The 27777-nt window shown below is 33.8% G+C and overlaps 1 protein-coding gene across 1 annotated transcript in view; it reads right to left on the bottom strand.

Moving 5' to 3' along the window:
• LOC105034477 (uncharacterized) overlaps positions 1-10256 on the bottom strand; it is a 34632-nt gene extending 24376 nt beyond the window's left edge. Inside the window, exon 1 of the mRNA XM_010909659.4 lies at positions 10066-10256. Within this exon, the coding sequence (XP_010907961.1) occupies positions 10066-10182 (117 nt within the window). The 5' untranslated portion in view covers positions 10183-10256. The remainder of the gene's footprint in view (positions 1-10065) is intronic.
• Between the last annotated feature and the right edge of the window lie 17521 nt (positions 10257-27777).

Here is a 27777-nt window from a genome sequence, read left to right as displayed (position 1 = left end):
GTAAGTTGGACGGTTGCTTGCCAAGATTCTTGTCCAGCAATTATCAGCAAATTAATCTCCCCTTGGACTGCAACAGAGTTTGAAAAATCCGACTAGGGGCATGTTCACCTTCCGAGTTGGTCGATGGGTAACCTCATTCCTTGGAATGCATCGTAAAAAAATAATAATAATAATATCGGCCGAGCTTCTATCATCAATCAAAACGGTTTACATCATAGCTGGCCATGGTCATTGATACGACGATGGCATCATGAGAAATTTGAACTCCTCAAAGATCATCATCAGAAAAAAATAATCTCTCCCGTGCACCACCTTTTCAGATCTCCAGCTCGATCCTTTACCCCTATTATGGTATTCCATATCGGCTCGAACCGATCGATACACTCAGTATCATACCGTACCGATGGAGAACTGGCACAACTCAGATCGATTTTTTGGTACATGGCCCGAATCGGACGGTACCGATCGGTTCGGTACAATAGAAGCCCAAACTGTGCAAAACCAGACGGTTCAGTCGGGTTCAGTGCAGTACAGATCCGATCTAGTACAATTCAGCGCAGTTTTCTTTTTTTTTAGTGGTGGGTGGGAATTTTTTGATTTTTTTTAATGTTGTCATGGTACGGTATGGTACCATATCGTACCGAGTAGGAACCAATACAGATCTCAATACCAGTTTCCGAAACCTTGACCCCTATACTACTGGCAAACCCTGAGATCAAATTTATAACACCGACCAACGGTCGATTACCATTGTTCTCATCGGGCTAATACCGAGGTGGCTCTTCAGTCGCCCGATTTTTCTGCTCCTGGCATACTTGCCAAGGTAGCCCTTTCGGATTAGTGCTTCGATCTCATCTTTTAGTTAAAGGTAATACTTTCTCTTGCTCCTCGTCAATGGGGCCTTCATTGATTGAGATCGACGTAAATATCCCTATCCCTCAATGTCCATCAGGATCTAGGCTCGAGGAGTGGATAGGGGATGTTGTTGTTAAATTGCCGAGGTGGGCTCCTTGGCCTAAGGTTCTTTAGTGGTTAGATGTGTCACCTTCATTCCGAGCTTCACGGGGCTCCTTATGAGCTCGTTTCTTATTGGTGGCTCTTCCTCCCTCAGCATGCCAACACACAACCGGGCCTCTTCCACCTGTGCATACTTCTGAGCTCACATGAGGAGGTCAACGTAGTTCCTAGGAAAAGTTTTATCAATAAAGAATATGAGGTGCTCATTCTGAAGTCCTTGCTGTAGAGCCGACATAGTAACCAACTCGTCAAAGTTGCACACTTCAAGCATGGCCGCATTGAACCGCACCATATAGTTACACAACGACTCCCACTCTTCCTACTAGATCGAGATGAGATTATTGGAGTTCTTCAGCTATGCTCGGTTATTGCCGAAATGCACGACAAACTGCTTCCCAAGTTGCTCAAATGAATAAATGGACTCCGATTGGAGACCGGAGCACCATATCCGCATCAACTTCTTGAGCATGGCTGAGAAAGTGAGGGCATCCAAAGCATCCTGGAGCATTATGAGGGCCTTGTAGCCCTCCAAGTGGTCAAGTAGATCTGAGCCTTCGTACGGCTCCATCTGCGGTATCTTAAACCTACTCGAGATCGGTTCTTCTAGTATCTTTCGAGAGAAGGGGGATGCGAGTTAAAATTGAGGCCATCATCCTACCTCTGACTCTCATTTTGAACTTCTCCCAACCAATGCTCTATTTCTCGAACCTTCTATTCGAGATCGCCCTTTCGATAGGATCTTCCAAGACGCAACGAGTAGTCCGAAGTCAAATCTCCGTCCGAAGACTCTAGGTTACACTAGTGTTGATCCTCTCCTCTAGGGCTCCAACGTCAAGAAGGGAATCACTGGATGGCAAGAGCGCATTGATGTGAGGGCCAAGGGGGCATTCTGGGCTTCCGTGGCACAGCTGCCTAATGCACGGGTTCTTGTTGCTATCGCCTTGGAATTATAGTACAATAATGGTCAATGCCTAGACTTGTGAGACCAGCACATCGAATTGCTATGGATCCACCATCATGGTGGGCTATGTGGGCCCTACTGCTGCTGAAGGACATGCATCCCGGCAACTTTGCCAAAGACGACGAACGGCGTGAAGCGGTGTTGTTCTATACCCTTATTCTCACCATTTTCTCTTTCCTTTCAAGATGGCGCAAGATCCTTCCACTCACACCAATCTATTGCTACATTCTCCAAGCTGTTGCAGACGGGATTGGTCTCCTACTGACCTGGAGTTCGATGGCATACCAAGGACTGGCTTTTCTTAGAAAGCCTGAAAAAGGAAGATTACTCTTATCGAAGATTCTCCGATAGGGGACCCTCCGATGCTTAAGTCAGCCAGAGCTTGAAAACAGTAGAAAAAAGAGAATTGGAGAGAGAGAGTGTGTGCTCTTGTTCTCATGGAGAAAAACTTATCTAAAGATCTCCTTTGTTCCCCTTTATATAGAAGGGAGTAGTCGTGTGTTACCTCAAAATTCGATAATGGAAGCAGAGAGTCAGTGTCCACGAGCACGAGGATCGTGGGTTATTGGTTACAGGTGTTATATATGTGATTTTAGCTCACCTACCCAAAATTGAACAGAACCGCCGGAGATTTTGGGAGATTTCATCAAGTCAATCTTTCTTTCTTAACAACTTAATGGTTTGGAGTTCGTCTTGTGTCATCAGCATGAGCCCAACCCTAAGATCGATGAGCGTCTGAGTACGGGGTCGGATTATAGCCGATGTCGAAGAATCATCTTGGCAAGACAATCTGGTCATCCAATCTTCCACTCCATCTGAGGAGGTCCTTTGGAGTTGATGTAGCTTCCATATGGGTTGTCGGTAACAGTCCGAGGTGAGTGCTCGGCCTCAACCCAAGGTAGAAGAGGTTAAGGTCGAATGGTTGATTCCCCCCATAACATTTTCCAATGTCAAATTATTCATAAATTTCAAACTTTGTTCATAAATATGCACTAAACATGCATACTTCTATAATTAAAAATTTGAGATATAAAATGAATGATTATCATGGAATAAATGTCATAAATGAAATGGCATATGGCATATATATAAGCAATATATGCTATAAATACATAAATTTTGTTCAAATTTACTTTTTGTAGGTTCAAATACCAAATGCCCCCCAATTTTTATAAAATCTTACTAGATGATAAAATCATGCCTTATCAAGATAAATTTGAAACATATTTTGATAGGTATTGAAAGAATAGTGCCCTATAAGCCAATCGCATGGGTGATGCGAAAAGACTTTTCTGTGTTTTTTCTTTCTGCTCATTTGCATGACATTGGTTATTTTTATTTTATGAGGTATTGTGTTTCATCATTTGTTGCATCATATTTTTATGATTATAATAAATCCCATAGATTAGGACAATGATTTTAGGACCATGATGAGATCATGCCAGTAAAACCTAAAATCTTGATAGTCCCAATCTAAAATATTTTCAGTCGTTGGATCATCGAGTCGAAGATTGATAATACCGATAAGACTGGTACATCCTATATATGCTCAATAGAGAAGGTGATTAATCTCACAATCACTTGTGTGGTGACATTAATACAAGGATGTAGATGCTCATCAGAGAATGAGTTCACTGAACTGATCCACAGAGAGAGCATCTGATGGAGCCTTATAGCATATCGATGGATAATTCTCCAGAGAGAGTGGTACAAGTGATCCTTTAATCTGAGATCACCATGATGCCTTGTATATATGGATCTATACTTTGGTTTATTTCCTAGCATGCCACTTTAAGACGTGTGTGGGATATTCTGGATTTGGTGAAGTGTGTATAGAGGTTGTGAGTGATCAATATGGAATCGGTCACTCTTGTAGAAGGAGAGAACATCCTATGTGATCTCATAGGATGATGACTCTGAGAGTCTCTGACCAGAGCAGGCATGAACAGTAGAAAAAATTTCTATTGGTTCATCAATTAAGTCATCATCATCAGATCAAAATACATATGGATAGGTATTTGGGCTTGACATGATTCCATGCCCATGATCTGTCTGGAATGTTTTGTGATCGAAGGATTGAATTGCACGGTAACTCACTACGAAAGGATAATTTTGATATTTTTACCAAATTCTGTCTTCTAGATAGTCATGACACGTTGCTAGACGTCAATCTTAACTTGTGGACTTGCAAGAATTAAAGGAGTTTAATTCAAAAATTAATTAGAAGGTGTTCTAATTAATTGATGCCTTTGGGCTGACCTAATCGGATTAAGTCATGAGTCTGGATCCACTGCTGACTAGATATGAAATCCAATGGGTCACACACAATAAGGATTTGATCTTGATCTAATCTATTTGGATTTATTGTAAATCCTATAGGTTAATTAAATTGCTAGTACATGAATTAACCCAAGTTTCCAATTGAGTTTGGTGCAAAGGTGTTTGTGCTAACCCTAAGCTTGATGCCTTGTCCTAATGGGATTAGGTTCAATCTTTTAGTTTCTTGATTTGGCTAACCAATCCACTTAAAAGAGTTTTATCTGGACTCAACCATCTCCACGCCATTTGTCCACACAAATTTAAAAGCCACACCCCTTTTATTTTAGGCATTAAGAAAGAGGAGTCCTTAAATACTCCTCTTAATTTCCTTCTTATCTTTCCATGCAATGCATTATTCCACGCGCCATCAGATGGCTCTTGGGAATATGTAGGCGCAGAAGATGAAGAATCCTTCTGTATGAAGGAACTCACACGCCATTTAATTGGGATGCCTAGTTTTAATTGGCATCAAGAGAAGGAAGTCTTTCTCATTTACTTCTCTTAAATTCCTTGCCTTTTTTCCCACGCCATTTAATTGTGGTACGCGCCATCAGATGGCATCTTGGGATGTGGACGCAGAAAAGAGAGTCCTTCTGCTTGTGAAACACTTCTTATTCCATGCCTAATTATTTTCTCCATATGGAAGTGTTTAATGCCAAGTGTTGGCGTCCCTTGGGAATGTGTGGCGCCCTTTCTTATCCTATAAATAAGGGGCGCCCCATATGGATAAAATAGAAGAGAAAAAATTCTGGTTAGGCATGGGATTAGAAGAGAAAAGAAAAGGAAAGTAAAGAAAAAAGAAAGTAAAGAAAAAGGAAAGAAAGAAAAATAGAAAGTGAGAAGGAATTAGAAAGGAGATTGTCTACCTTTCTTAGAAATAGAAATTTCCAATTGTTGGATTTTCTAGTCTATGTTGTGTGGTGAGACCTTTTGGGAAAAGATTTATAGTATGGCTCTGATGGAGGTTCGAAGGCATACAGGCAGTGGTGCAATCCGTTCTTGAGAAGGACAATCACAGTGAACTTATGAAGATGGCTACAGCACTACATCAAATTGGGAAGGACCCTGATCTGTTCCGTGTGGATCACCGCTGGAGGGTTTCTACTTTAGAGCCTTGTGGAGATCATTCTATTATCAAATCATCATCTTCATGTTTGGTATATGACTTCTAATCTCTCGTTAATCTGCATGCTAGAATTGTTTGAGTGTAATCATCAAGAATTTCCTAAGATTTGTATTCCGGTAATCATGTTTTAATTGTTAAAACTTGTTTTTAATAGTTGAATGCATATAAAAATTTTTAAAAACCATATTCCACTGCGTCACCGGAATCCAAAAGTGATATTAGAGCTACCCTTGGTTGATTCAATCAAACATCATGTTATTATTATGATATAGATTAGATCCTATTCACATTATGTCAAAATCATATTTTCTGAATAATGTTTAATTGATATTTCTTGATACATCCTTTATTAAGGATAAATGTTATCAATCCATGATCGTACTTGGATATGAGATTCCGTGGTCTTTAGACTTATGAGACAAGTTTAAATTAGATCCTATAATCTAATTTTCTATAAAATTGTAAATCCAGTGCATGTGATGCGCGAAGTCTTGGAATGATACATTGGATATACATTGCCAAGACTTGGGTTCTTGCATATGATGCATTCACCTAAGATCCAAGAGCCGACCACCATGTAATTGAGCATTCATCATTATGGGTCTTCCATTATGATTATTGCCCTAGGTATGTGTGGAACCGAAAAAATTTGATCATGAAAAGGATGCTTCAAGACATGGATTAGGATTTTTGCCGATGGATTTATTTTAACTATAATTCATTGATCTAATGTGATTAAAATTTATGATTATAGATTAAATTAAATTCATAGTTCTAATTTGATTAGAAATTATGTTTGATTAAGATTGATCAAATTGTCATTGACCTAATTTAAGTAGGGCTTGAGTTATAGTTGATCGAATCTTTGCTTACCTAATTGGATTAGGGTCAATCTAAAAATTGACCAACTCAACTCAAAAGGATGATAAATGATTAAATTAAAATTAGATCAAGAGTTGAACCCGAATCTAAAATCCTATATAGGTCCTATGCCCATATATTTAAACATCTTCATTGACATGTTTATGAATGATATCACAATTAGAATAACATGAGAAATTTTTTATCATGATTTATAATTATTATAAAATACATGATCAGTGGTTATAGACTATGGTACATCCATGTGATGGATGTATACATGAATGCTTCCTTGTTAGCTGATTATATAGATGTATCTGCAATAGTTGCAATAAGGACTGGGTGCCCCTGATATATTGTATTTTCAGCTGTACTTTTTTTTTATATGTTCTCAACTGTTGATTGGAAGTTTTACATATTGATATAAAATTATAAAAAAAAAATTATTTGAAAATAGATAGAAATTGTTTCTTTCTATTTTCAGATAAAGATGAAGCTTTTGTGAAAGTCTTCATGGAGATGAAGACTGGACTACCAGGCAATTAGAGAGCAAAGACGTATTAAGATTGACCATGAGATAGTTCCATCTATGATACACATAGGGTTTAACCTATTTACCATCCTATAGCTCGGATGAATTTTTATTCCATAACCATCTGATTTCTTTTATATGCTCTTACATGCTGGTAGTTAGAATTAAAATTGCATATGATGTATTTAAATATATTTTGGATGTGCATGAGACCAAAATCCTTCATTTAAATTATATTAAGTCATAATCGCGAAGTGTTAAGAACACTACCCATGTCTTCCTTCATGCCAAACTGTACGTTCCATACTGCATAGTATGGGCCGGTACAGCATTCCATGATTTCAACCTTACACTAGAAGGGGTTTTAGTTGAATATATGAAATCAATGTTAATGTTAAGCATCACGATGTCCGAATAACAAAGAGGACCAACATGTTAAATTTAAGAATACTAACAAGAGCTACAAGAACTCAATTTAATGTTGAAATCGACAAGCTTTATAAGACTATGAGAATGTCTCACATTGACATGTAAATACAATGTCATCATGTTTCATAATCTGAAGTGCAATTAAGTATCCAAGTTGTGCACTTGCAGACCAAAAAGCCTTTACTTTTTTTTTCCTTCTTACTTTCAGGGGGGGTGGGGGATATTCCATTACAGAGTCCAACATGGTGTCAATGTATCATCTTTCTCCTTTTAATTACAATCCATCATGCATCATACCAAGGTTGACTCAGTATCACATACTATGTGACTCAACATGCAATGATGCCACATTACTGCAGCATACAGTTACTCACATCCAAAGGGAAGTCCATTTTTGAACCCAGCATGCTTCTGCATGCATTACAGGGGTATATAGACAGAACAATTAGACAAAAAGTTTTAAGCATAAGCTCTTAAAATAAAATAAACATGAATTTCATATTGACAAGCATAACATGAACAATATGCATACTCAAACAATTTTAGATCATAAATTCTAACGAACTACCATCCAATAATGCTAGACTTAAGTAAATAAACCAAAACAGAATAAGGAGCTTGAGTTTTAATAAAAAATTATGCTACATAATGGTTCTGCACAGAAAGTTAAAAATGAGAGGATAATGTATAAGATAATCAGCAATTGATATTATCAGATACATCAGGGAAAGGGTTTCATTTTCTCAATTGCCTGCAATTTGATGTGAAACTTCCACTTATAATCTAGTTTTATCATACCTAGATGTTATAAATACTACGACAACATCTGGAGGTTCTTGTCTAGTTACATTGTTGCTTTTGTATCATTGTTTCAATTTGTGGATTGAAGTGGTGAATTTCCATCTTATTCTAGCACATTGTGCAGAGCATCTCCAAAGCTTTCAAATAGGACATATTCCAGCCTGTGGCAACATATAATCAAACCTAAACAGGCCTCAAAGCCAATCTGGTTGCAACCCCAAGTAGGAAAATAAACACGTCAGTAACATGAAATAATATGATTTTTGCAAATTCACATACTTGTGGTATGTGGCATAGTCTGGCCATAATTACCATGAATGGAAACACATTACTGATTAAAGGTCTTCCCATCACAAGTGGGTGCATTTGTGAGTTTGGGGAAATAATGAAGTTTCCTAGTCCATCTAAAGTAAATTGATGATAAGGTCCATTAAGTCTGGTCCACCCAGAAATTAACAGAAATTAATTCACATGGAGCATAGAGTGTTTATTCCTGTGCACGCTATAGCAGCAACATCTAGTGAAACTGACTAATACAAATCAATGCCAATAATCATCTGAAGCAAAATCAAACATGGTTCCATAAAAAAGACAAAAAGTTGACCATCAAATACTCTACAACTCAAGAAAACAGGTTAAACTAAAACTTTGAGGGGGCACACAAGAGACTGTAGGTTGATTGAAATTTATGAAACCACTACTAAAATTATAATTATCAACAAACTAGAAGACAATAACTTCTAATGAAACAATCTGTTGATATTTCTTTTCCCAAATCTTATGGTAGACTGTGATTAATCAGCAGTGATTGCATGGTCAAATATACACCACACCCATAGAAGCTGGAAAAGAAAAATTAGAGGGGAACAATGATGAGCATACAATTTTAAACCATCAGTTGAACTACTTTTCATGCAATTAAATATGTTAAAACATATCTATTTATTCTAACATACAACTCAGACATTTGATAACATGAACAAATCATAAAGTACAGAAAGCAGCCTCGCCATAATTTTAATAGCATCTGCTATTTAGGATTACGCTTTCAGATGAATAATGTGTAGGATGTACCTGCTTTCAGAAATATCGCATAGTGATGAGTATAATCTACGCACCATGTTAACACTTTGAAATGGAAAAGCAAAAAAAAAGTTAGAACTAAAAAGTATTACAGGATAAGTGCATTACGGGTTCATGTGTATTCCAGTATGTCCTAGCATAGATAACTGAAAAATTCACAAGTGCAAATCAAATTACCGCATAGAGTAGCTATGGCACTTCAAAGTTAGTAATAAAGCTTTCAAATATCCTATTCTCTAACCAGATGTAAGACTTTCTATCAGACACGCACGCATGTACGCACTGACGCATAAAAAACAGAAAAACAAAGAAAAAAAAAATTTAAAATTTAAAAATTAAAAAAAAAAAAAAACGAAAAAGAAGTTTTCAGCAGGCATGAAAATGTTTCATTAGTGTGAAAAAGAACTCAACCCTAGTACGAAAATTATGTTTAGCAGTATTTCCCTCCACCCCACTTATCACAGGTCTTTTCCTCTGCAGTCTTATAGCCAGTAAGAGAATCAAAAAGATCAACTTGGTCCAAACAGTTATCGTCTGGAACCACCTACCATCAACAAACAACCCACACCTAACCCTAGATCACTCCAACACCGAAGCACTTCATCTTAGACGATTCAGCAAGGAAACACTATAATTCGCCACGATCAATCACCTAGAACCTCAAAATCTCCCAAACTCCAAACGAAACACCACCTCAAAACCCTAATATTAACCAAAACATCTCCAAAACAAATCTTGATCAGGAAACCACAAGAAACAGCCAAAGAAAAGCTCGGAAACCCTAGCATGCAAAGCAAGAACTTCACACAAGTCAAACCGAGCTAAGATCTCATCTCAGAAGCAGCAAAACACACAGGAAACAAGAAATTAGCGCAGGAGAAGAGAAGAACGAACCAGAGGTCCCCAAAAAAGAGATTGAAAGAATCGAAATCGAACCTTTTTCCTCCAGCCCGATGGTGCCGTGAGCTCCCTGTCGACATCCTCTGCCGCGCCGCACTCTTTCTCAGCTGGCGATTCCTCCACTACCTTCTTCTCCGCGTCGTTGGCTGCCATCTGCTCTGTTTTCGAGTTTTCGCTGGAATGGACGAGTTCCCGCTCTCGAACGAATGGGCACGAGCTCGGGAAAAAATATTAATATATTTATACGGGGAAGAAATAATTGACGGTTTTAAGGACCGCCGGGTCTCAGCCGGTGCCCGGTCTCGCTACGACCCCGCAAACGGCGTCAGCGAAGCGTCGGGCCTGAAAGAATCGAGAGCCGGATTGGAACCGCGACTTTCGCGTCCGCCTTTAGCGCTACCGTTTTGTGCTTGGCGAGGGCCCCTGTAGTGTACGTGGCGGAGAATGAGTGGATACAGAATGGTTTTCGTCCTCGTTCTTTGAAAACTATCGTGCGTCTAACGGTGATAAAGAAACGCCGGATGCATAGCGATAAAAAAGACGTTAGAAAGAATGGCACAGTTTAGTGTGGCTATCTTTCGTTTGACTTTCCTTGGCAATGCATGTAAAGACAAGAATGGAAAGTTAAATTTGTACCTATCACTTTCTGAACTATAATTTATTGTTAAAAGATTATCTTTCTTTTTCTTGATAAAAGATAAGATTGTCTTTCTTTTTTTTCTCGGGTGTAAATTTGGTTAAATGTATAGATCAAAATTGGTACGTAACTAAGCATGGGAGTATTAATATGGGGAAAGAAATTATTTTAGTAACCTACGGTATTTAATAGTTAGCTGAATGGATAATGCCAGTGCATTGAATGTTGCAAAGCTTCTAATATCATTAATTAGATGCATGAACCATATTTAATAAAATTTTTTATTATAATATATTACACTCTTAATTCATTTAATCCCCTAGAAGAATTTGGAATTACTTAATTGCTTGCATAAATTTAGTTAAGTAAAACTATCTTATTATAATATACCGCACTTCTAAACTGATCAATAGAGTTGCCAGGACATAAACATGTCTCGTTATCTCTTCTAATATTTTTTGATATATAAAATTATTATTTTTATTAATAAATTTTATTTTAAAGTAATAATCGAATCTATAAGAAGTTTCTTATTCTGAGAATTGTCCAATTGGGACCCATTGGGTTGCTTGTACATGTTTCCACTTTTATGTAATTTAAATTATAATTATAATTTGAAATGTTATGGTTCAATTTATAATTTTTTTCGTTAATTTGTTCATAGTTTCGGCTAGAAAACATTTCATTTTGCTTGGATGATCAAAGGCTGCAACTGATTAATACATATACTTTGTCTTTTTTGCTTTTTGGTTGCTAAGAAGTATAATTATCTTAGAGAATTTTTCTTTCATCTAGAGTTAGTTGATTTAGGAAGTATTTTGTTAAATGTGCTTCCATTTCACTATAGTTTCACTTGCAATTGCAATTCAGAATGTTGCAAATTGATTTGTAGTTTTGTTTTTTGATTTGTCTTTACTTTTAGTGATAAAATCTTTTTTTTTTTTTTTGGCTGAGAAAGCCTACATATAATGACTACAAGATGCCCACAAATTACAAACTTTAGAAATTGATAACAACTTATTTAGAGTGCGTTTGGTTAGCTATTAATTTTTTTTTTACTTTTTAATTTTTAAAAAATAAAAATCAAAAAGCAATATTTGGTAATACCATGAAAAGCAAAAAGCAAAAATCTAAATAATTGTTTTATATGCAAAGCAAAAATTTTTTGCTTTCTAAAACTTGCTTTTCTGCTTTTTTTTCTTCCTCACATCTAAAACACCAAACCAAAAAGTAAAGAACTTGAACCCTTCTCCTCATCGAGCTCTTCACTTTTCCACCCCCTTCTCCCTCCCTTCTCGAACCTTTCTCCCTCGTTGGGCTCTTCACCTGCCGTCCCCAATGTTACTTTTTGCTTTATAACAACGTAATTATCAAATATACTTTTTGCTTTTACCCAATAACAAAAATAAAAAAAATTAAAAATATTTTTTAAAATTAAAAATCAAAAATCAAAAAGTATAACCAAACACACCCTGACTTATTCTCAGTACAATTAACCAAACAAATCACTTAATAGTTACTGTGATACAATATATTTTTATAGTAATAAAATATATCAATATGATTATTTTATTATTATATATCAAATTATTGACATAGCATATATTTTAGAATTTTAATCACTTTCTTCCATATCATTTTCGACACATTATACATCACCATGCATATTGTATACCATAAGCTGGTATATATTAACGTACCATGATTATCGTATTGTATGTTGAATTATATGTTGGAGTTAGGTGAAAATGCTCTTAAATATATTTAGCTTTAAATGCTTCCTATTGAAACTGATGGTAAGCCTCTTACTATTGTTCATGATCTACATTATATGAAATATTTAAAGATTAAACATTTATAATGGTAAAGGACTTTTGCTTATCATTAAGCAAGCACGAAATTGCAATAATATATATGGGGAGCAAAACTATACCATTAATTATATTAGTTGCAAACCCAAGTCATTGATCATGATCTAAATATTTCAGGATAGATAAATGTCAGTTATTTTGTCTGGTTTGGATATGTATATACTGTAGATTGAACTAAAACATGGTATCATAATGTTAAAGTTTTTTATTATAACACATGGGTTAAATACTAGTAATGATAACCTTTTCTTTCTAGCGAATTTAGATATCTTAGATCATGACCAATGTTGATGGTTTTATTTGGAAAGATTCATCATCAAATTTTGTTGGGAAGCATTTTAGACCAAATGCACTTAGGATTTCTAGTATAGCTCGTATATTATGAGTACATAGTATATAATTAATATTTTGCATTTGAATTGCTTATATTGCAATAGTATTTCTAACATGATTGTACATATAATATGGTCACAAACTATTATATGTCTCATTACATGATATGTTATTGATGAAATTGTGAAAATAATGTATCATTTTAAAATTACTAAAATATATAGTAATAACAATTTATAATGGTAGATAGATATAACATTATGTTACATGACATATTCTTATTCTTTCATTATTATATAAATAATAAATAATATGCATAGTATATTAAATATATATTTGTAATATTATGAAAAAATATGGTATCATAATGTTAAAGTTTTTTATTGTAATATATGGGTTAAAGGCTAGTAACGATGACCTTTTCTTTCTAGTTAATTTACATGTCTCAGATCATGACATATGATGAATGATTTTATTTTGAAAGATTCATCATTAAATTTTGTTGAGAAGCATTTTAAACCAAGTGCACTTAAGATTTTCTAGTATATATTAGGAGTACATAGTATATATTTAGTATTTTATACACTTAATTGCTTATATTGCAATGGTATTTCTAACATGATTATACATTATTCATTTATGTTTCATCACTTCAATCACCAAGGAAAAAAACCATCACCAACTTGTCGCTGATAAGAAGAGGTCATGAGGCATTCGGTGATAAGCTGCAAGGATCCTTGACTTCAACTTGGGTTGGAATAGTATCTAAGGGTGGAGTCCCATTGAGCAAAAATTAGACCAAGGCAAATCTCAGAGCATATGCACAATGGATAATGCGCAATCAAGAATTGGTGAAATACAAGGGGTAAGGTGGCATGTTATCCACTAAGAGATATTGCGTGGTCCATTGGACCTAGTCTAAGTAATAATTAGACCTCCTAGAGAGAGGACAATTGGCCTTCGATATTGTTCGATGGTTATGGATGTGGGTTCATGCGCAACTGATGGCAAGTCAAGTGGGGTTTGCAAGACCAAACTTTTGGAAGACCAAAGACTAGAGATGAGATGCATGAAACATCCTAGACTAATGGTTTGTGGATGACTAGTAGGGAGTGAGGGTGGTTGCATCTTTGGTTGCTCGAGCCAGGGTGTGGGAGTTGAGGTTGGAGGTAACATTGGTTCCTTATTGAGGGAGAAAAGAGAAATTCTTTGTCCGCCACCTCTAATAGAAAAAAAATATACTGCTTCATCAGATTGGCCACATAGCATAATTAAAAGGAGACAGACATTTAATATAGCTTAGTTTTTTTTCTTAAATTTTTTTGATCAAAATATTTTTTCTCTCTTTTTACTCTATTTTGCTCATGATTGGCAAGGATGTCATAGATAATAATAGGATCATAATAATGGTATGATATTCTATTATATCCTATGACATCTTGTTACATCTTATAAATAATTATTAAGATATCATAAAAAATAATAAAATATCATAATAATGGTATAAAATCCTATTGCATCCTATAACATCTTGTTGCATCCTATAAATAATTATCAAAATATCAAAAAAATAATAAGATATCATAATAATGGTATGACATCTGTTGCATCTTGTAACATCCTATTACATTCTATAAATAATTATTGAAATATCATAAATAATAATAAAACATATAGTAATGATATGACATCCTTTGCATCCTATAAATAATTATCAGAATATCATAAAAAAAACAGAATATTATAATAATGATAAGACATCCTATTACATCCTATGAATAATTATCAATATGTTATAAAGAATAATAGGATGTTATAATAATGGTATGACATCTTGTTGTATCCTATAAAAAAATAATAGGATATTATAATATTATCGAGGATGTCATAGCATTTAATAGGAAAGGATATTTTGGTCAGAAATATTTGAGAAAAAAGTTGAGCTGTGTTAAATGTCTGCCCCCTTATTAATTGTGCTATATGATCCAATCATATGAAATGGTGCATTTTATCTTTACTAGATATGGTGGATAAAGAATTACTCAAGGAGGAAAAGGATCATGGATCCTTGGTTGAGAGGAGTGAATGGGAAGGGCATAAGGATACAATGATGGGAGGTTTCTCTCTCTAATTTTTCTAGCGCTTCTCTCTCCAGTGGCCATCCTCTCAACCCCCCCCCACTAATCTTCTATAGCTCCTTTAATTGTATAAGCTTTAGGAATTTTGATCTTAACAAAATTTGGTGCAATAAATGGAATTATATAATTAAATTTTTTTTATAATAACAAAGAGAACTCAATTAATTCACTTATAGGTCATAAGAGCCTTATAGCAATAGATAAATTTTATTAGGAAAATATGAGATGTGATGCTATATAACATTTTTATGAGAAATTTTATAAAAAGAGAAAAATGAACTATTCAATATTAAATTGTGAGACAATATAGAAATTTTCTCCTCCTGCAATTCTTATACAATGCCCATAATTTAGGATCATGAAGCAATGAGTTTGAATCCTTTTTTAGATTATCCAAACGGCTAAACTAGCCACTAGATGCATCTCAAAGTTCTGATTCCAAAGGCATCCAATAACTGAACTAGCTCAAAAGGTGCATGTGACTAATGAAGATGGTAAATAGAGGTATAAACTAGGAACAAAAATCATATGGAGTGAGAACTATAAAATATCATATGGGTGGGGTTCATAGTTTGCCATATTTCTCTTAATACCAATCTTAAATAATAGAATAAATTAAAAAAATTTTCTGATATTTTTTTATTACACTTGCACCCATTAGTTTGTAAAACATACACTTACACCCTTGTGTTATAGTGGTGTTACTCAAGCCATTTTAAAATTATGAAATTATGATATAGTCATCCGTAAATGGCTAATAAAAAGAAGCCAGTCAAAGCCGACTCTTTTTCATCATCTTCTTCCCCTTCTACCCATACCATCTTCTCCTTTAATCCTAAGATTAGGGATTGGAGATCAGGAAATCAATCTATCTCATTTGATTATTCTTGCTAAATCGAAGAACATCCCTGATCAAAGAAGCTCTTATAAGTGAGAGAGAACCTATTGCTTGTTTGAGGTACGAAATATTTTTTTTAATGTAATTTCTATTTTTCACTATGCATGCATCTTTCTCCAATCTTAACATATTGACAATAGGTTTCTCTTTTCTCTTCAATTCTGTTGTTTAAAGATGAAAATAGTAGTGGATTTTTTTAAAAATAGTCATAGGTGGTCCCCTTCCTTATATAGCATTCTAAATAAAATATAAGTACTTATAGAAATGTAGTTAGTGGTCTCCTTCCTCAAATGTTTCAAGTTTTACCTATTTCCCCTTCTCTTATTTAAATGTAGTTGATGGCCATCAGTTGATTAAGAGATTCTATATATTTCAAGGGTTCCTCCCAACATTCCTTGCTTTGGCAAAGAGATCTCATTGGGAGGATGAAGATAGTCATGTGATTAATCATTGTCCCTAAACAGATTAGATTAATTACTAGATTTGAAGAATGGATTAGACTAATTACTGGATTAAGACCGTAAAATAGGCTACAAACACCCTATATTTGCTAATCAAGCAGAAGCCCATCTTAATATGCACCATTTAATCTCCTATTAAGAAAATAAGTTATGATAAAATTATGCAAATGCTTGGATGATTATAGCATGTTCAACACATGATACAAGTTATTTATTGTTAGTATTGTCATTTGATCCGCAAAGCTTTCTAACTTATTTGATCAAAAAAGTTTGTACAAAAAGATTTATGGTGCTGAAAGTTCAATTTGTTCATATTGTCACTTGTATTTTAACTCCAAACGTTCAGTCCAAAGATAAATATTAGAAGGGTATGATCTGATATAGCTGTAATGGACACAACCACCCATGATTTGGCTATCTAACCAATTTTAGGTAAATTATTAGTTAGTGGTTGCAATACCATGTTTTAAATGATAGTGGTGCTCAAATACAAAGTATAATGCAGTAGTTTGTTAGTATTTGTAATTGTTTTATTGTATTTATAATATCATCTTTCAAATAGTTCACTAGCTAATATAGTGATTGATTTATGAAGGGGTGCAATAGTTTATCATATTTTGATTGTACACTATGAGGATCAACAATATTGGATTGACAATACAGATAAAGATATTTATTCATATTTGAAAATAGTGGCTGATGTATACAAACTTATGGGTAAGAGTGATGTGAATTTTACTATCTCATATAAGAGTGGATTTCTAATTAAAAAATGACAATAATGTGATTCATATGTTTAGCATACATCAAGAAATTAAAGAGCTACACTTATTTATTAAAGATAATGTAGACAATTCAGTTCTTTTATAATTATTCCTTCTGGATGGGATGTAGGTGAAGCTCAAGATAAAGGTCAAATTGGAGGGAAAGTTAGAAGAGGATAAGCTGAAGATGCTGTTAGAGTTCAACTAGGAGATGAAGTCAAAGTTGGCGGTCAAATTTGTAAGAAAGATATGTGCTTGAGTTGTCAAAAGAAGTTTATTCTTTTTTTTGAATCAGATGATGGTGAGTGGATGATGAAGGAAGAATCAAATAATGGAGATGGGAATGATTTAATTGATGGGGGTGAGGATGAGAGATCTGAGGATGATGATAGTGTTGATTAGTTGAGCGATATGAATTCTATTAAATCAATAGATCCTTTGAATAGTGATGAGACTCCAATTATAAGGAAAGAAAAAGAAATTTCTCATCATTGGATGTAAAAGGCACACCATTTAAGGTTATAGAGGAGGGCACATTATATTTCGAGAAGGCTGGTTGTTTATTGATATGAATAAGTTTAGAAATATATGGAGAGATTATGTAGTTCTGGATAGCTATGAACTTAAGAGGGTTAAAAATGAATTTAAGAGAGTGACTGCCCATTGCTTAGGTCAAGAATGTACTAATTAGATAATTTGTGCATCCATTACACTTGATAGTAAAACTTTAATGATAAAAACTTTACAGGAGCATCATACATATGTGAGGCCTATAAAGACAATGATGCAAACTCCAAATACATAACTAGGATATTAGGATCTCACTTAAAGGCTAATCTACATATAAGTTATGAGTTAATGTACTAAATTTTGACTAAAAAATCTGATGTTGAGCCATATATGATACAGCTGTATAGAGCAAAAAGAAAAATACTAAAAAGGATTGAGGAAAAATATAATAAGTCCTATTCTAAGTTGCTTAAATATGCAGAACTACTTCGAATAAAGAATCCTAATGCATTGATGAAGATTCTATGTCATAAGAGATCCATGCAAGCCAAGGAGCCTCCCATGTTTAAAAGGATGTTTATATGCTTTAAGGCAAGAAAAAATGGTTACTTAGAGGGATGTAATTTCTTTTAGGGTTGGATGGATGCCATTTAAAAGGGCTCTATGGTGGAGTACTACTTTATACAGTTTCAACTGATAGGAACAAAAGACTATTCCCTATGGCTTATGGTGTGGTGGAGATAGAGTGCAATGATAGCTAGAGATTTTTTCTAAAATATCTATATTTTTGCATCAATTGTGGCATAGTAAATAGCATATTGATTATAATATTAATAAGCAAAAAGCATGTACTCTTTCATACTATAAGTTTAAATTTGTTTATAAGTTGTTGATTGCTTCTAATTGGTTCAATTAATTGTATGTCTCATGTATGTTTGATGCAAATCTATCATCTGATTTGCATATTTATTTGATAACATAACTAGTTTCATATTTTAGAGCTTTGTAGTCTTTATAATATAGTCTTGATATCAATTTTTTATATGCAGTCTTCAACTAACTGCTATATGTTTTACTCATGTTGTCCAATCCATGTATAGGGTTTGGTTGAGGCAGTTTTTGAAATATTCTCCGATGCCAGCTATTGTTTGTGCTAGGCATCTATATGAAATTTCAGATCAATGTTTCTTAGTTTGTTGAGAGATTTAACTTTTGAAATACTATCAAAACATATGATCTGCTGTTATTTGAAGATGCAATGAAAAGAATGAAAGAGTATTTTGCTGAGTCTTATCAACACATGATGAAAATACCTATATCAATATGAGCAAGATATGCTTTTTGTTCAGAAGCTCGGAGTAACTACATAACAAATAATATGTATCTTTTAATCAATGGGTTGAGAAGTTTAGGAGCAAGCCCATTCTTGAATTGCTTGAGAATATGAGGCTGAAATTGATGAGTAAGCCACAGAAGATGTATGCAAAGGATGTACTTGGGAGGACAAATTAGCTCCATTTGCTAGGTCTTAGTTGGATAAAACCATACAAGCCTCAAGGGTTTGTAAGTTGATACCAGCAAGCAATCAAGAATTCCAAGTGCTAGAAAGGGCTAGGACATTTGTTGTTAATTGGAGTAGAAAAGTTATACTAGTGATAAGTAGAAGATCACTGGACTATCATGTAAACATGCTATGCTATATGTTGTTATATCAAAGAAAATTTAAAGAAATTATGTGATTGAATGCTATATAATATCAAAATACTTAAAAGTATATAGTTTTGTATTTCATCCACTACCAGATACTAAACTTGACCTAAGGAACAATGATAAGAATTTATGACCTCCACATCTGAAGAGATTACCTAGAAGGCAAGAAAAAATAAAAAAAAGAAGAAGACGAACATGTTGGAAGGAAGAGATCCACCACTTTGAGATATGATAATTATAAGGGATTTAGCCATAATCGGAGGACCTGCCAGCATGCTTCTATAGCAAAAAGATTTGAATTACCAAGTTTTTTCTTAACTTTATTGCATTAGAATACTTACAATATTTATTTTGATTTTTACAAAAGAAAGCACAAAAACACCTCTCAAGCCGAGATGATATATCCCAGTGGTCCCAAGTTAGTGATGGAACACCTAAAACTAGATTTGCCTTAAGGAAATGAGCAGACTTGCTCCAAGAAAGGATCTACTTCAAGGGGTGCATCTTCTTCAAAGGATAAATCTAGTAGAAGGGAGAGGCCGCGATTGTTAGATGTATGCCCTATAAGCAAGATTGGCTGACACTTGTAAAACTTTCTTAAAGCATATTTTATATTATTGACTTATAAATTAATAAAATTAGATTCATTTTATTCATACCTATGTTTTTAAGCATCTTGAATCATCTATTGAGTTGATGGGTATAATGACATATACTGTCAAGAGTTGAGAATTTGAGATAAGTATCATTAATAATTAATTCATAAATTACTCCTGATTGTAGGATCATCATAGAGATAGTGCTTGATCCAGAGAGATTGGTGCATGATCATTTTTTTAGGATAGATGGGTCTTGAATCTACAGTGTGAAGACACCGAAGCAAGAGTACAAGTACTTGTTAAGAACAAAAGTACTGAGCGTGATCAAACATAAGTAGTTACTAAGATTCTACCTTCTCATCAATTGTTAGATGTATGTCCTAAAAATCAATCAGACCGACACATTAATTTTTTTTAAAATATAATTTTATATTGACCTAATTTTTTAGGCCAGTTAATTTCATTCATGTAGTATATGTGTCCATAAATCATTCAAAAAATTAATGAGATGATAATATATATTCTCAAGAGTTGAGAATTTGAGGCATGCATTATTGATGGTTAATTTTTAAATTACTCTCAATCGTAGGATCATCATAGAGATGGTGATTGATCTGGTAACATTGGTGCACAGATCATTTTTTTAGGATAGATGAGTCTTAAGTCTACAGTATAGGGACACTAAAGTAAGAGTGCAGATATTTGTTAGAGAATAACGATGCTAACTATGACCAACATGAGAAGTCACTTGGATATCTACTCACTCGTCAGTAACATTCTTGATACTGTAGTTGTGTGAGTGGTTCTTAGACCTATGATCCTCGGCTACTCATAGTGAGATTATTATAGTTTGACTACACATAAATTTGATCTTCAGTCATATGGATTCTCGTAGTGTATGTTAGTTACAGTAGGTTTGCTATAGGAGTAGGATACGCACTTAAATGAGATCTATCGATCATAGTAGTTAAGGAGTAGTCCTATATAATTTATGAGACTGAGTTCAGAAGATCGTGGCCATGACAGAGTGAATCATGAAAAGGAGTTTTTATGAGATTTCACATATGAACTCAAGTCAAATAAATCTTATATATGACAGACGATGGGATTTAATGAGTTTTTCATAACCTCCATCTTATCGAGACTCATGATAGAAGAACTGAATCATACGGTAACTACATTTAGAGGTTCATTTTTTATTTTGCTGGATCACCACTACATGCTGCTAAACACCACTAATAGATTATGAGATCAATGAAAATTATTTTAATGATCGATAATTTTTGATTGAAGAGTTAAAATTATTTCAATCCATTGAAAGAAGTTTCAATGATATTTTGATAGAGATCAAAATATTCTCACTATCAGATATAATAGAATCTATGAGGTCATACATAAAAGAGATCTTGACTGATCAAACTATCGAATCATGATTTTGAATTATAAATTACAAGTGATCTTAATTATTAATTTGATTGATGATTGGACTTGAATGTAAAAGTTACATTGAGGACTTACTAAGAGTTAGTAAATTATAGAAGGCTAAATTGTAATCATTGTATATTATTTGATTTGATCAAATAATAGGATCAGATTTTAATCAAATTAAATTAGATTTAATTTGATTAGTTTTGATTTGAGTTTGATTTAAATTAGGTTTCATTAATCTAATGAGATTAGATCTAATGAATACTTGATCTAAACCTATCTAGATTAGGTTTGACTTAATCTATAGTCATGTTTGATTTGGATAAGATTTTAGTCAATTTAAATTAGATTTAATTTGATTAGATTTGATTTTAATTTGATTTGAATTAGATTTCATTAGTTTAATAGGATTGGGTTTAACCTAATCTAAATAGGATTCCAAATTCTACTTGGTTTTTTGAAATTGACCTTGACCAAATCAAACAAGGACCTTATCCCTTAAAACCCCATGCCCCAAAGGCTTGCATGCCACCTGTTTCATGCCCAAGAGGGGCCTTCACATGGAGAAAGGGGGCACTTAATGCTTTTTGGTGTGGAGAAATAATGGGGAGAAAGGGTGTGGGTGGCACAACATGGAGGGAATCCTAAACAAACTCTATCTTATCTCTTCAACAACCCTAGCCCCTTTCAAGTTTAAATTGAAGATAATTGTGGCTGGCTTCCTCTAGCCTTAGAGATAAGTTTTGGATGTCCATATGCTGGTTGGCGTGAGAGCTTTGAAGGCATGGAGGAGGATTTCTACGAGAGAAATTATGGGCGCTCCTCTCCCCTCTTCATCCTTTCTTTTTTACAACAACCAAAGGTTGGTTATTAGGTGACTCTCCCTGTCTCTCCCTTATCCAAGAGTTGGACATGTCCCTTCTCCCTCTCCTCCAAAGATGTCTAATGGTTGGACATGATTAAATTAGATTTGATCTAATTTAATTTTTTTGGTTCATGAGATAGATGGTTCTCCTCTTTCTCTCTTCAGATCTAGTCCAAGGGTTGGATATGAAAGAAGAATAAGAGATCTGATCTCTTATTTTTTTCTATAGATTTTAGATTTTTTCTTGAGAAGAGAAAAGTGAAAAAAAAATTAGATTTAATCTGATTTTGAGTTCCTACTATAGATCTATTTGATTCTCTTGAGAAGAAGATCAAAAGATTGAACTGATTCGACAATATAGGGAGTGATCTCTATAAGAAACTCTTGATCAGATTAGCCTCAATGGATATCCGTAGAGGCAAGATACTTATATGGCTATAAAGAGATCTCAAAAATATCTTCAGATCATTGAATCGCAGTGAAGATCTACCCATGCAAAGATAAAATTTAGATTCTTTTTTTTAGATTTTATCTTGCATATATATGATATCTAAATTATGAAATTTGATCTCTATGCATGCTAGATTAGATTAGATCTAATTAAAAAATTATTTTAATATTTTTCTAACATAAGATTGTCCTGACATAATGGTAGAACGTTATGTTGAACGATTGTCCTAGAACAATATTGAAATCATAGAGAAATTTTTATTTTCACTGCTTATTTTATTCATACTTAAAATTTTTAAAATTTCAGCATGCATACCTATCGCTATGTGATGGTGAAATCCAATAGTGGTATCAGAGCCATCTCATTAATGCAAGGTTAAGATCTTGTAATCAGATCTGAAAATTATTTTTTGATCTTAAGGTCTAAATTTTGTTTGATCATGATCATAATTTTAGATCTAAAAATTTAATTTTTAGATCTAAAATTAAGAATATTCATCATTGAAGAGATGAGATTTATGATCTGAAAATCTATTTTTAGATCTAAAATCTGAATGGATAAAATTTATGCGATGGATTTTGAGATCTGAAATATTATTTTTAGACCTAAAATTTAGATTAATTTATGTTCATGCATTGTGTTTCAGATCTAAAAATTAGTTTTTAGATTTAAAAATTTAATTTTTTTCTGTTAATAAATCTAAAATTAATGATTAGTGAAAGTCATGTGATGTCTTGCTTAATCAAAAGTTTTAGATATAAATTTTATCTTTATATTCAAGCATCTAAAATTCTGAATCTAATTTAGATGTGATGTGAATTTTATTAGATTTGAATTCTATCTTTATTACATGCATGAGATAATGTTCATAGATAGAGACCTATCTTGATGTGATCAATGATAGTTTAGATGTATTAAAATTAGGATAATTTGATTGAATATAAGATAAAATTAGTTGAATCAATCTAAGTTCATCCTGATATAAAATTATCCTAGCATAATGAAGGTCATTATATTGTATGGTTGTCCTAGGATGAAAAAAGATTGATCAAACACTATAAGAAATTGAAGTATGAACATAAAAGATTATGTAATAATCATAAGGATTATGAGATAATTATAGGGACTATGAGATAGTCATGCATGTGCTTTCATGGATATATGTAGTGATCACCTTGAATCACTACAAACCCTTGGAGTAGAGTTGTATCATGAATGCACAATTATTTGGTTTGCAATTTGCAATCTTGGTGACATAAACCATTAGGCTGAACCAATTTGAACTCGTTGATTAATTGGTATCTAAGGCAAGGGATAGAATGGTAGTTACTTAATTAGGATCGTTGCATTTGCATGGGGAGCCTCCCACCAATCTTGAACTTATCTGGCCAATTTGATTGATTATATTTCTTATTGGGTGCCTAGATTTGAGTTCACTACTTATGTTACAATGACACCTTGATTCAATCTTGGTGAACCAAGTAAAGATCTCTTTAGTAGATGCATATTAATTATGGATTTACATCAGATGTAAATAAGCAATCAAAATTAAAGAGATCTAAATTAAATCTCTCCATAAATATTAAGTCCTAGGTCTTCCACCATTGTAGGAGTGTAAGTGTCATATTGGTGTTGATTATTCTTGACTAGTTACAGTGGTTCAGTTACATCAGAAAGACGCAACCACCCTATAAGTATGAGTATTACTAGGTAATGATGGGGTTGGGCCCAATAACTGAATACAGTGAGAGACCCAATGATGGCTTTACTTATGCATTGAACAGTGGGTCTGACTTAACTAAAGAGTGGATCCATAATCGAGCACGGTGAGGCTTCATGACTTAGAGATCAATCGCTGCAAATACTTGAGAAATATTGGACAATAGTTATCCACTCCTCGATATAACGTGGCCCAATAATTGGACACGATGAGGTATAACATATATCGGTGGGATCACTATACCCACTAGGAATCCTAGTCGCATGGAAATTTTTGCATCTTCACAGGAGAGTGTGAGAGATCTGTGAGAATAGTGAGAGTCTAATTTATTTCTGAAAATTTTTAAAATAAATTTAAAATTAAGTACAAAATCTAACTAGAATCTCTACTCTTGATAAAAATTGACTTCTAATCCTCACAAATTTAAAACCAATTGACTAACCGATCAAGTTATAAAGACTAGCTCAAGAACTAAAAATGATTTTAAGTTCTAAGAAGTTGAGCTAACTAGGACATCCCTATGTTACCAAACCATCTGAATTGATTAAAGAGCAATTAGTTCATGATCATTATTTGATAATGATTAAGGACTTAGTTGAGCTTGAGAAGCTTAGTAGACCATGTATGAGAAATTGAGAATGAATTTGATCCTGCAATCCCTTACCAATTCATATAGAAGTTTATAGTAAACTACCACACGAATAAAATCGATTGCATCTTGGTTGAGTTATTGGATATGTTGGTGACTATCGATGGGACCTTGAAGAGTTCAAGGAGAAGGGTTTCTATATATCTAATAAACCTAAAGAAAAGAAATAGGGGACATGTCTTAAGAAAGTATGTTGGATGTACTCGATATTGGTATCTAAGTAGATAGTGAGTACCGTTGGATCTGAGAGATCCAAAGATAAGATAGACCCAAAGTATATATGATACCTTTGGTTTGTCCATATTGGAGATGACAGAATAATTAAATTGAAAAAAGTATGGGCTCCTAGGCTTATCAACTCTCAAGTCGTTTCTGATTTATGGATTCTGTTTTCAAGAAAAGATGGCCAAACCACCCTTTATGAGACATGGGGTAAGGACCACTAATATACTTATCCTGATATATTCTGATGTATGTAGCCCATTTCATGAGCTGGTCAGGGATGATTTTTTTTACTTCATTATTATACTGATGACTTTTTATAGTATAGGTACATGTATGAGACATAAATCTAAAAATTTAAAAAATTTAAAAATTCAGATATAAGGTAAAGAAATAAATTAGAAAGATCCTTAAGGTTCTTCGATGAGATTGAAGAGGTGTATGTCTTAGTGAAAGTTTCTAATCTATCTCAAAAAATGGCATAATCTTATAATAGACTCTTTCTGGTGCACCTCAACTGACAGGATGCTGGTGAGAAGGAATTGGACTCTATTCGATATAGTTTGATCCATGATGAGCATCATTGATCTTTTCTTATTTTTTTTTAAGAATATGCTTTACTTAATGAATGGAGTTTCCTTTAAATCTTTCTTGTCATGCCGTATGAGATATCGTATGATTAAGGATATCTGACCCATATCAAGTGCTGACATACGGACCAAGTTAGAGGTTAGGCCTATGAGACTCATTTCAGAGTATCTTAAAGGTTTTAGGAATACTTTCGTTTCAGAGCATCACAATGTGATTTGACCTGACATGCTATGTTCTTGGAGAAATAGTTTATCTAAGAGGCAAATAGTGAGAGGAAAACTGAGCTCAAAAGAGAAAATCTTTTAAGAGCAATGAGTTATAGGACCTATAGAATTTATTCATGTTGAGCCAGTATATGTAGTCTCTCCTTCATTTTATAATCTTCTGTCCTACTGAAAGATACTTAGGTATTTTGATAGAGGACATAGAGAAAGTATTCCTCATGAAAGATAAGGAACATAAATTTAATGTGATCAAATCATTTGATGTGATCAAACATTCCTTGATGGAAACATGTATTTATAAAAAGATCAGTGGGAGTATTATCAAGTTTCTCGTATTGTACGTGGATGACATCCTTCAGATAAGAAAGTTATTCCTATACTGACATTGATTTAAAATTAGGTTGTCTAAATAAATTCTTTATGAAGGACCTTTGGGAAACTCCAATAAAAATTTATGAGATAGATTTAGGTCTATGAGATAGACCTATGGGGATGCTAATTCTTTCACAGAAAATGTGTATAGAGGAGGTGCTGAAGGGGTTCAGCATGGAAAACTTCAAAAATGATTTCTATCTTTTAGGCATGAGACTGATTTCTCCAAGGATATATGTTCTGACACATTTGAGGATATTCAGCACATGAGCTAGATTCCTTATGTTTTGATTAAAGGGAGCCTCATGGATGCCATACTATGTACATGACCCGATATAGATCTTGCTGTGAGTGTCATGAGTAGATATTGGTAGAATCCAGATTGAGAATACTAGATAGCTATGAAAATTACTTTTAAGTACTTGAGAAGCATTTAGAATATGTTAATGGTCTTTGGGAGGAGAAGAAAGGTTGAGGATATAAGGATTCACAATTCAAACTTTGTCCGATATTGATGGTAGAGAGTATACATCAAGATGTATTTCTTTATACAATAGGATTCGATAAACTGGAAGAGTTTCAAACAACTGATCATTACAAATTATTTAGAAGCCGAATATGTCATTCCTCATGAGATAGCTAAGGAGGTATTCTGGTTTATTGCAGAACTAAGTGTAATGTCATAAGATGACACAACTCTGTTCTTTGGCAATATAGGCACCATAGCTCTAGCTAAGGAGCCTAGGTCTCACTAGAATTCTTAGCACAATAAGAATGATATTATTCATGACTATTTCGAGAAGTAAGACTTTGAGGATCAAAATAGATCTCACAAAAATATGGTGGGCCCACTGACTAAATGACTTAGCCAGCTAGGATCAAAGCACATCTTGGAGTAGATGGGGCTTAGGTTTATGGCAGATTGACTTTAGTGTAAGTAGGAGATTATTAGATGTATGCTCTAGAAGTCAATCAGACTGACACATTAATTCTTTCTAGAATATAATTTTGTACTTGACCTAATTTTTCAAGATAGTTAATTCCATTCATGTAGTGTATGTGTCTAGGAATCATCTAAAGAATTAAGGAGATGATAACACATATTCTCAAGAGTTGAAAATTTGAGGCATGTATTATTGATAGTTAATTTTTAAATTACTCATGATCGTAGGATCATCATGGAGACGGTGATTGATTCGATAAGATTGGTGCACAGATCACTTCTCTTAGGGCAGATGAGTCTCAAGTCTATAGTGTGAGGATATTGGAGTGAGAGTACAGATGGTTGTTAGAGAACAACGGTAC

Source organism: Elaeis guineensis, chromosome 2, assembly GCF_000442705.2.
Source record: "Elaeis guineensis isolate ETL-2024a chromosome 2, EG11, whole genome shotgun sequence".
NCBI lineage: Eukaryota > Viridiplantae > Streptophyta > Magnoliopsida > Arecales > Arecaceae > Elaeis > Elaeis guineensis.
This window is presented reverse-complemented; position numbering and strand designations above follow the sequence as displayed.